An 11,471-nucleotide genomic window follows, 5' to 3' on the forward strand; every position below is an offset into this window, starting at 1 on the left:
GTCAAAGCTCCTCACTCATGTGAGGATAAAGGAAGGCATTCATCGTGATGTGTGCTCTATCCTTAAGGACATAAATATAAGCAAATACTGAAAAAAGTGGATTTGTAGCAAACGTATGTGTGTGTCCATGTGAGTGTCCCCGTGTCCAGGCCTGGCAAAGAAGGACAACAGTAAGGAGCAAGGCTGACCTTTCTGGAAGACAAGAACTCCATGCCTCTGGCCACTTGAAAACTGTAAGAAATCAGATCTTCCATAGTGATGGGCTGCTTGTAGAAATCGTCAGAATCTGGAAAGCATTAAAACCGGAGCTGTTTGTAATGGCGCTTGTTATCCTGCCACATCCCAGCTTATTGGAACAATGTTAGCAAAACATAAAACAAACCAACAAGTGGATCAGAGGTCATTTTCAAGAGCATTTGAGTTTCAGTATGAGTATCAGAGATTTTTCCAGGCCTCCAGCCCATTTCACCAGAAGTGTAGGGGGAGGGGGAAGATGAGTTAAGACAAAAGGCCCAAGGGGAGACAATTGCACAGAGTTCCCTGTCAAAATTAGTAACTCTGTAAATAATCTTAATTCAACTCTTATCTCCTCGGGACATTGCCCCTCGAGTCTCCCACGGATGTTTATTAGGGTGATAAATACGAAAAAAATGTCAGAGATGCACAGTATGTTGTAAAAATATCTCCGACTGTAGGACAGGAAGGAATTAATACCTACCCTCCTCTTCCTCCACGTCGCTCAGACTTTTATCTTCCTGAAAGCCCGAGCTTGCAAAGCTCTCACTGCTGGTGACACTGTCTAGTCTTTGTTTCTTGCCTTGCTCCACCTCTGGCTCCATCTTTTCCTTCTTAGGCTCCATGTGCAACGCTGCATCCTTTGAACAGACCAAGGACACAGATGAAACAGCGAAGACAGTCCCTCAAGCTGGCAGTCACCTGCGTTGGGAGAGTGTCATTCCACAAAATGGACAGCAACTTAGCAGCAAGGGACCTACGGTGACCGGGCACCTGGCTGCTCCTGGGGGTTGTGGAGTCTGTCCTGCTCTTGACTGGCCTTGTAGACAGCATCTTAGGTAGGCTAAAGGAATATTAATAGCAGCTGGCATTTACTGAGCACTTACATTGTGTAAGAAACTTAGGTACATTTTCTTATTTAATCTTTCCAACAAGTTTATGAAGTAGCTCTTGCTTATACATGAAGAAATATGTTTAGAGAAGTGAAGTAATCAAAGTCACATGCAACTAGTAAATGACAAAGCTTGAACCTGGGTTTGGCCAACTCTACTTTGTGCCCTTGACCACTTTTCCATACCGCACGCCATCTTGCGAAAGATGAGATGAGTGTCAGAAAAAGCTGCCCAGTGAACCCGGGGCTTCACTTTGCAATCCCTGTGAGGAGTAGTAAGAGAGGCTTGTAGTTCCCAATTTCTCTGGTTTCCTTGGGCAAGGAACATTTCTTTTTCTTTCCTCCAGTGAAAATAAAGATACAGTTTGATCCTAACAGGGGTAGAAAAGGCCTCTCGTCCTGGACTGGGCATCCAAGGCCTGATGTGCAATCTGGTTCTTCCATTACCCATGTGATCTTGGGCAAATCACCTTACTTTTCTGGGTTTCATTTTTCTATGTGGAAAGCTCTATCATCCTGTTATGTTTTGACTCACAGAAAAAGAGTTGTTGGTTCTGGATGTTCATGTGGAACCGGAAAAAATGTATCACATTTAGTAATTCATCTAACAACTGTGACAATAGAAACTTAGCACACCCAGGGCTTCATGACAAGACCATGTGCCTAGGCTCAAGTCTGCCAGATGGCAGAAAAGGGGGCTGAAAGGGACTGGGGTTCAGGGGTGTCCCTCGATCCTCCAGCATGCTGTGGCAGTGCTAGGGTTAACCACGCTGGCCATCCTTCCTTGGCTTTTCCTAGAAATGTCACAAAGTAGGGTGATCCCTCCACTAGAGGGCACAGTGGGAGCAAGCAGAGGACAGCGGAGGGAGCTTCAGGAGGGACAGCCTGACAAACTCTGCATGTGTGCTGGGTACCAGGCTCCTGCCCCCAGGAAAGAGACCTTCCTGTGCTACAGGAGGGGAGGCAGGCCTCTAAGCGAACACCTACTGACACCCCAGGTGACCTACCTGAGAGCAGGTAAAGAATATAACCCTTTGTTATTGTGTCTCCCTGAGGCAGTTAGGTTTGATTCTGCTCAGTTGGGGACTGGAAGTTTATTTTTCACAGGACCCTCCTCAAGACAGAAAGCAGCAGAAGGGGAAGAGTGCTGGCAAGGGTGTGGGAGAGGAAAGTGCTGGACAGGCCCACTCATGGCTTAAGGCCCTGACAACGGCTCTGGGCAGGCTTCTTCCTCACTTTCCCAGAAGTCACAGCCTGGGGCACGTCTCCAAGGACCATAACTCAAGCTCCCTCACCCTCTTCCTGACTGCCAATCAATGGTATATTCAGCTTTGCTTATTGGTAACTATTTCTATTAAGTTAAGGTTGATTTACGGAACTTTTGGAAGTTTGGCAGAATACAATGAATGTATTACAAATAATATTTAAAGATCCTGGTGAATTTATTTGGAAAATGAAATATCCCATTTCTATTTACCCTTTTGATTTTTCCTTCACCTTCTCTTTATATTCCTTCAGGTTCCAAATATGAAATACAGCCATGTGTTTTCCACGAAAACACCAGGTTCCACCGACCGGGAGGCGAATCATTAAATATAGCCCGAGAAGGAAGCAAACTCTTCAAAACAAAGGACGCACGAACCCAAACGTTCCATCCTGCCCTGGTCCCTGGGGTATTCTGCTGGCTTCGTTCTTCCTGAAGCCAGTCCAGGATTTCAGGACTGAAGGGAGTTTGCACCGCTCTCGGCGCAGGGCACCACTTTCCTCTTTTTCTTTTTTTCCTCCTTATCCAATGTAGTGCACAGAAAAAGCAACGGAAGGGGAGACAAGCGAGCTGGTTCTTTCTCCCCGGCTTCATCTCCTGCTAAGTATGTGTCCTTAAGCCAATCAGTTGACTTTTCTGGGCACATCTCTAATGTGAGAGTGTGAACTAGCTGATCCCAAAGATCCCTTTCAGCTTTAAGACTCTAATTATGAGGGAGCATGGTTTAAAGCTGGGGAAAATATGTTCCTGCATGTATGTTCCAGTCTAGAATACCCGTGCCTTTGGTTGGATCAAAATTTGAGATGAGGGAATGGGCCAGCTGTCCAGTGGTTATTTGTGTGCCCTGTGACAACTCTTGCCCACATGACAGAGATGGGCACCATTCTTAGACGTTGGACGCTTGATCAATTATAGAGATCATGCAGGTCAGTGGCAGTAAGTTGGACTCACCCGATCTTTCTATCTCTGTGGGTCAATAATGACGATGGTGACTTAAACATTTATTGAGTGCTTAACTGAATGTAATTCTCAGCAGTCCCATGAATTGGGTTCTGTTATTACTTCCATTTGATAAATGAGGAACTGAAACTTAGAGGGGCTGAGTCAGTTGCCCAAGGTCCCCGATTTCATCAGTGGTAGAAACAGGATTTACACCCAGGAGGTCTAATTCAGCAGTCCACGTGCTTACCCAGCGCACTACAAGGATTCACCACCAACGCTGCTAATTATCAGTGTTGAGTCATTGTTTCCTAAGCTCCTCCAGCCCAGAGAAGGACACAAGATTGGTGGTATGGGTCACACTGGCAAGGTTTTAAACTTTTTTCTCCTCCATTCAATTACCTTTTTTTTTTTTTTTTTTTTAAATTAAAATGTACTGGGGTGACAATGGTTAGTAAAGTTACATAGGTTTCAAGTGTATAATTCTGTAATACATCATCTATATATCACATTGTGTGTTCACCACCCGGAGTCAGTTCTCCTTCCATCACCATATATTTGACCCTCAGTTATCTCTTTTAAACTTGGTTTGTCTTCAGGACTTGGACCCATGTGTTCCTTTTACTATATAGCTTTATTTTAGTGGATCAGACTGGTTTGGTGTGTGTGTGGGGGTGACAAGAGTGAGGAGAGTGTGGGGAAGTGGGAGAAAGGGTAGCAGGAAGAGAAGAAAATGATTTCTTGGGCACCATCATTGGTCTACTGTTGACTATAAAGTCACTCATTTGATTGAGTCCTTAGTTTCTCTAATCTAATAAATGGAGACAATTATACTTGCTATCATCTTCTCTTAAGAAACAAGTGACTAAGTGATTTGTGTATGTCTGTGTGTATCTGGAGAGAGAGAGAGAGAGAGAGAGAGAGAGAAAGAAATAAAGAAATAAGGTTATCAAGATGATTTGATAGGTATTTAGATAGATAGCTAATAAATTTTAAATCCTTATTATTGCCACATACACTAGTATCAAATATTCTCTGTGCTGTCCACAAACAGTGTGCTATATAAAAAAAGATTAAAAAATATAATAAAACAAAACAAGAGTGTGATATATTAGCATGGAAGGAAAAAATTAAAAAAGAAGAAAAAGCAGAGATTGAGTTTTAAGCTTAGACATTAATCGAAAAAATATAGGTTTCTCCTGCTTTATGCTGCTATAGCCTAAATGGAAATTCATTGCTGTCTTTAAAAACCCCCAATCCCTATAAATTCCTTACCTTGTTGAGAAAGAATAAGTCTCGTTTGCTCTTGAGGTAGTTAGATAGATTTCCATATTTGCAATATTCAACGATCACCATCAGAGGCCCTGCAGCCAAAAGAGCACATGCTCAGCCACATCAAGCCAGTCAGCCATTTGCCAGCCTTCGGTGGGCCTTAGAAACATCAAACCAACTTATCTTTTTATTAAGGGACCTAGGGTTGCAACTTAGGGTGAGAGATTTGTTTCAATTTAACCTGAGAAGGGGTTTTAAAAATACAAATGGAATGAGACAATCGGGGGTGGAAGGGAAGCAGAAAACGAGTAGAAGGAGAAAAAAAAGAACTCTGAGGAGGGCAGGGGCCAAAGCCAAGGCTTCACCTGTAACTGCCAGCCACACTCTCCCCTTGTTAGGCAGACCCTAGTGAGTAGAGCTCTGGGCCTTAGGACACTCGCACCAAACCTGGGATTGCTAAGCAGCTCTCCTTCCCAGTGCGGAGAATAGGCTGGTTCTGTCTGGCCTGTCTCTCCCCAGCAGCATGGCCACCTGGGGGTGTCTGCACAGCGTTTGCCTTGGTGCTCATAAGATGAGCTAGAGCAGGGATCAAGCTTTTTTGCAAAGGACAGGTCAGTAAACATTGTAGGCCCTGTAGGCCACACAGCTCCTCACTTCTGCCTTAGTAGTGTGAAAGCAGCCATGGCCGACAGTACAACCGAATGAGTGACTATGCTCAATAAACATACATTTGAATTTCATATAATTTTTCACACATCACAAAATAGTCTTCTTTTGAGTTTTTTCCCAACTATTTAAAACGGTCAAATTAAGCTCTGAGGCCGGCCCCCTCGTTTGCCGATTTCTGATCGAAAGGAAGCAACAGGGTTGGGAAGAAAGAAAAATCCAATTGTTCTGCGGGACCCACGGGGTGCCCCAGGGCTGCGGCTGCCTCATCTGGCCCTGCACTTGCCCAGCGATCCCACTGCAGGCGAGAGCAGGACACCAGGCCTGCAGTGGACAGACAACTTCCGGTTCCGGGTCAAAGCGGGAGTGAACCCGGAGCTGCTCCTGTGAGCCGCTGCCCTGGGGCATGCTGGGAGCGGGCAGCTACCGGATGCCTTGAGCCCTAGGGCACAGCCCATCTAGTTCTTCCAGGCTCAACAGAGGCCGGGCCCAGCTCGGAAGAGGGGAGTTCTGCGTCTGTCAAGACTTTGCTGGTATAAAAATGCCTGTTAGAAATCCTGACAGCGCCTCCTCTTCCCTCCGGGTTACAGAACAGGAAGTTGCTTCCAGAGGTTGTCTGTCTCCTGATGACCGGGGCGGATACGACGCCCCTCGTCTCGGGTGCCTGCCTGGGGTCCAGCAATGCTCGCCTTAGGACCTTCCATCTTAAAGCCGGTCACACGGAGCTCAGATGCACAGACAGAGGTGGGTTCTCTGATTAGCCCTGGGCAGTTTCACAGATGCAAAGCTGAGGCCCACAGAATGAGGTTGCCAAGGCAGAGAACGCGAGAAGGAGCTTGTAACTTGGCAGGACTCAAGGATGGGAGGGAAGCAGGTGGGTTGTGTCCGGCCCTTAGCTTCTTTCAATACCCACTGCCACTCCGAGCGGGCAGGTCTTCCCCAACTGCCCTTCATCTCTACTGCCTTTGTTGAGCTTGGAAAACATTTACAGGCACAGGCCCTTTACACCTTTCTTTCTGGTTTAAGCAGTGATCACCCATCTACAGCCAAGCGCTGACCTTGCCATTGGGGAGGATACAAAGGCCTTTAAGAACACTCATGCCTTTAGGTGAAGCTTCAAGGAATGCTCAGCCTTCTATGCATTGATCTTATCTCTGGTCCTCCGCCTTCAAAGTCATCATCAAAGAAAAATGCCCTCCCCTTGACCTAGAGCCTGTGGAAGGAGATCTGAAAGGGAGTCCTCTTCAGAACCTTTACATGAACTGTACAAGGAAGGCATTGCAAGGAGGGGAGCCCCCTTTTACAAATGGGCAGACTGTTTCCTCTGGACCTATTGAAAAGCCATTTTCTGGGAGGTGAGGAGGAACCGGGGCGGGGAGAAGGAGCTGAATATCAGAGAATCTGCTCTTAGCGTGTGAACTGGGAGATGGAGCGGGCCCGCCCCTTCTCCTTTACCTCCTTGCTTGGTACAGGCTCCCAGCAGGTTGACTACGTTCAGGTGGTGGCCAATGTGGGTCAAGATCTTGAGCTCCGTCATCAGAGCTTTGTACTCGCTGGCCGTGGCCCCCTCTGTGTGAGAAGCAAGGAAGAGTGAAGGCGACAGGACAATGAGGCTTTTTCCTCTGGAGGCGGCATTTCTGCCCTCCATGTTTGTCAGAGTTCAGCCAGTTGCTTCATTAACTTCCCCCCATTCTGCAGAAAGGTAGAGTCTCCAGACAGCTTTCATTACTCCCACCCTCCTGAGCCAACATCCTTTTGATTACAGTAAGGCCCAGAGTGGTGCTGGGGTTAGTCACTGCACATTTCCTCTTGGTGGACCTAGTCCTGTTTAGTAATGTGCTGACTCAGAGCAGGGCACCTTGTGAAAGCGACTTCCAAAGGCTTCCCTTTGATCAGAACCAGGCCCAGCAAGAACCTTCCCAGCAAAGCATGTGCCCACAGCTCACCTCTTTTTCATACTTTTCCCCACTTTGAGGAGTTACAAAGAAGGAGCACCAGGGGCCTGCAAGAACCGAATGGCCACTTCTGTAAACATCTTTGCAGTGTGTTATTTTCTCCCTATAACCTTTTCCTCCCTGGAGTCTGCAGGGTTATCTCAAGTTGTGAGGATCCATAAGCATCTGACTTCAATTTCATTCTCAGAGATAAACAACATCAGTCTAAGACTTAGCAGAGTCTAAAGCTAAATTAAGTTTGTTCTCTGTTCTTACTGGTAAATTGCTAAGGCATTTCAACATTTTAACTTATTTTTAGAAATAAAGTCATATAATCTTGCTGTAAAATATTCTAACAATATACTGTATATAGAGTAAAAAGTGAAAGCCACTCCAACCCACTTTCCTTTTTGAAGTAACCACTGTTAATTGTAGTTTCAGACCTTTTTCTATGCATTTATAAATACATGTGTATGTATATTTTTTAATATTTTCTTTTACCCCTTTTTAATATGTTGGAGATTTTTTCCATCCTTTTTAATTGATCGGTGGCATTCCTAACATTTAGACTGTCTACAGTTTTTTTGTTTGTTTGTTTTTTGCCATTACAGATAACGCTATAATAGACAGCCTATGTGTAATCTTTGTACCCATGTGCAAGTATTTCTGTAGGACAGTCCTGGAATGGGTCACAGGGTGTGCATTTAACATTGTAGTAGATACGGACATGGTATTTCATAAGCACAAATTATTTTTTAACAATAACCAGATAAACTCTAGAAGCCTTCCATTGAGGTTGGGATTGGCTCACAGTAGACACTCAACAAATATTTGTTAGATAAATAAACAACATGATTACTCTTCTTATTTCAGACATGGGCATAAGGCCCAAAAAGGTTAAAGGTTTTGCTCAAGGGCACTTTGAAAGAGCTGCTGACTCATGGCCTTTGTTTGACCTTCTGCCTTTTCAATTTCTCCTAGAAACAGATGGCCAACCCATTTTAAAAACAAGAAAGCTGAATGGAAGTGGTTTTTAGGAATTTTATATAGTGGATGATTTGGCAGTCTTTTTCAATCAAGGCTGATGAAAAAAACGATAAGCATTTATAAAGTTATCACACACATTACTTCTGAATCTACATAGAGTAGATTCTCTGGGCTGCCTTTAAAAAATCTCAGGTCAGAATTTCCCCCCTCAAACTCACCAGTCCCTCCATGCATTTATGCCCGGAGGAAACCAGGCTCTTTGGCTCAGATTGTTCCATTTATAGGCAGGGCCACAGGTGCTACCTTGCACCCACAGCAGACAAGCATGGGCAGCAGACTTGTCTGTCCTAGAGACCGTGCATGGTAGTAAGCAGGGAAGTGGGACTCGCTGAGGAAGCGGATGCTTCCAGATTTAGTTTCTATGTCTGTCAGAGTTGGATACTAGATCGCCTTTGGAATGCAGGCCAGGATTGTTTTTAGGGTATTGGAGCAACGGGCCATTTGTGGAGGCAGTCTGCAGCCCCTCTTGGGTAGCACTGTGCTGTGGGGGGGAAGAGCACTGCCCTCAAAGCTAGAAGACTTGCACACAGACCCTTCTGCACCGGGGAGCTGTGTGGCCTTGCAGAGGCTATTTAATGTTTCTGGGCCATGTTTCTTCATATGCAAACTGGGATAATAATGTCTATCTCATAAGGCTGTAGAGAGAAAAATAAGAAAAATGGCAGTTTCAAGTGGTTCAACCTGATAGAGTAAAGTACCTAGTGTAGTGGTTTCTCACATAGAAGCCATGTTGGTGCCTCTTCTCAGAATCTGGGGTGGGGGTGTCCATGGTGGGGTTCTGGGATGTAGGTATTCTCACAGAAATGCCTGCCATCATCTGGGTAGTCCACCTCGAACAAAAGTCCTGATTTATGGATGCAAAACTCCTTTCCTGGTTACTTTCAGAATACAACTGTCGGATTCTCTCAAGTTTTCTCAAAGCCTTCCCTCGAAAAAGGCAGCCTTTTGAGGTGGCAAATATCATTACGTGACACTTCTGTAATGATCGTGTCAGTGCTGGAAGAGGATGAAGAGCTTTGAAGTCCCCAAAGCAATGGCCCTTTTTCTCCTGTAGCCTGTGTTAGGTACCCGCTTAGCTGGGTGCTTCGCTTCCTGGGTCTCAGAATTCCCTGGCAATGTCTCGGAGGCTTTGGACAGCTGAAAACTGCCCTTTAGGTTTTCAGTCCTGTTTCTTTTGGTTTTGGGACTTTCAAATGTGCTGAAGTAACATGAAAATTCCATCACAAAGGAGGAAATGAAGGATTTTCTACACTTCAAAGAACCCGTGAGTCTTTGAGATGTTTGGTTTACACAGTTTTCACTGATTTTCACTTTCAGTGGCCATCCAACGCTGTTGGCTCTGCCTCCCGGTGCTTCACAGAGCGGTAGCATTGTTCAACACTAGAAGTGTAATTTGTTTTTGTTGTTTTCAATTTCTAAAGAGAGGGTGTTTTATGGTTGAGACTTGACAGTGTAAGTTTGTCATGTAAGTATGTTTATGGTTCTGATCAACTCAGTTGATCCATCTCATAGTTTTACTCTGTAGTTAGGTCAAGCCCAAGCTAAGCCTTCGGGATTTATGATGTACAGCTAAGTTTCCATTATAACGTCACAGTGGATCATTCCAAAATTTTGAACCTGTGATTACCATGGGCTTAAGTCCCTGAAAGTCTAGAGTCTGATATGTGGTGGGAGAAAGATCTTTGGGGTGACAGAATCATTTTCCCATGGATGATGCTGGATTGTTTCCTTTACAAGGTTTATGCTGAGCTCTTGCTGGCCTAATCTAAAATCCTGACGTAAAGGGGCTCCCAGCAGTAGAAGAAAGTTCTGTGGCCAGAGCAGAAATAGCTTCTCTCTATCCCTAGGCTATATTTAACTTGTGCCAATGTTGAGGGAATGTAATGGGTCAGTTGAAAGCCCAACTCTGGTGTCCATACCTTTCAGCATTTTTACAGCCACAGTCCGGCAAGTGGGTGATTTCTTAATGCCAAATGCAGATGCTTGAACCACTTTTCCAAAAGCCCCTCTTCCAAGTGATTTGCCTACAATGAAAAGAAGACATTGGTTTGTTTGCCAAGCCAGCAGGATGAGCTTAAGTCTTTTAGGAAGGAAGTGCCATTTTTCCTATGCATATGTGAGGCGTGAAGCTTTGAATGGAATCGCCAATGAACTGACCCCAAAAGAGTCAAAGTAAGGGACACATTTCTGGAGAATCTTCCTTCCAAGTCTGTACTGTACTTCTGAGGTACCCTCATCCTTCACAGCTAGGCTGGGCCCCTAGAAGGCATTTGATGTAGGTGGCTGGCTAGTTTCCTCTTCACAAAATCCTGGAAGGAAGAGACTACCAATAGAAGAGACCTGGGTGGTCTCTTCTATTTAATAACGTTATTAGCAAGAATATTTCCCTGTGTCTAACCTAAGTCCCTTTTCTCGCCACTTCATCTCTTCTGATCTGTTTGCAGCGGAAATGGAGACATTGAGAATAGTGGTTATTGCTCTTGGTTATGATAATGCTTCACAGCTAAAAAAGAAGCACTAAGTCATTGCTCTGACTTCCTTGCCAGGCAAGACATTCTCAGTATTTCTAACATGTCTTCACAAGATGATTACAAATCTTCATGGTTCAGCACATGAGCATGTCAACCACTGGTAGAAATTTGCCTCAACCACAGAGAGGTGTTTGCCAAAGGCAATAACAAAGCAAGGTTTCTGTCACGGTACCCGTTATGTCACATTTCCTCCTCGCCTGTGCATGAGATGCCTGAGAGGGGTAATGGCCATGCCTGAATCTTCCCCGTACCTAGCCCAGTGCCTGGTGCAGAGAAGGCCCCCGGTATGCTCGTGCAGGATGAACAGTAGCATTTGGGAATTTGTGAGATGCTCGGAGCACGTCTCATACAGTCCTGGGTGGCAAGAGGGGCCCATGAGATGGAGACCTTGAGACTGGTGCTCTGGGAGGAGGGTGCCCCTGGGAACCTCAGCTACCTTTTATATCAGGGGACTTCCTTTTGCACCAGCAGGAAAAAGGTAGCTAAGTAGAACCTAGAGAAATAGTACCCCCTCAAGCATGATATGGTAAAAGGAAGAGTGAGCCAAAGAAGTCACTCTTTTTTGGTTCTCTGGGCGGGAACAAAATGCCTCTGGTCAGAAGTTAAGTCCTGGAGTCAGTGTTGGTGAACCACGCCGCCCCCTCTCCCAGCCAGGTCCTCTTTCTCCATCTGTTCTGCTAACATGCCTTCAG

The 11,471-nt window shown here is 45.3% G+C and overlaps 1 protein-coding gene across 1 annotated transcript in view; it reads right to left on the minus strand.

Annotated features, from left to right (window-relative positions):
* The window catches only part of FLT1 (fms related receptor tyrosine kinase 1), a 159,277-nt gene that overhangs the window by 19,952 nt on the left and 127,854 nt on the right, over positions 1-11,471 (minus strand). Inside the window, exons 18-22 of the mRNA XM_019736494.2 lie at positions 10,168-10,272; positions 6,723-6,836; positions 4,605-4,693; positions 719-875; positions 189-286 (exon numbers count right to left, since the gene is read on the minus strand). Of these exons, the coding sequence (XP_019592053.2) occupies positions 189-286; positions 719-875; positions 4,605-4,693; positions 6,723-6,836; positions 10,168-10,272 (563 nt within the window). The remainder of the gene's footprint in view (positions 1-188; positions 287-718; positions 876-4,604; positions 4,694-6,722; positions 6,837-10,167; positions 10,273-11,471) is intronic.

The sequence above is a fragment of the Rhinolophus sinicus genome, linkage group LG04 (genome assembly GCF_036562045.2).
Source record: "Rhinolophus sinicus isolate RSC01 linkage group LG04, ASM3656204v1, whole genome shotgun sequence".
Taxonomy (NCBI): domain Eukaryota; kingdom Metazoa; phylum Chordata; class Mammalia; order Chiroptera; family Rhinolophidae; genus Rhinolophus; species Rhinolophus sinicus.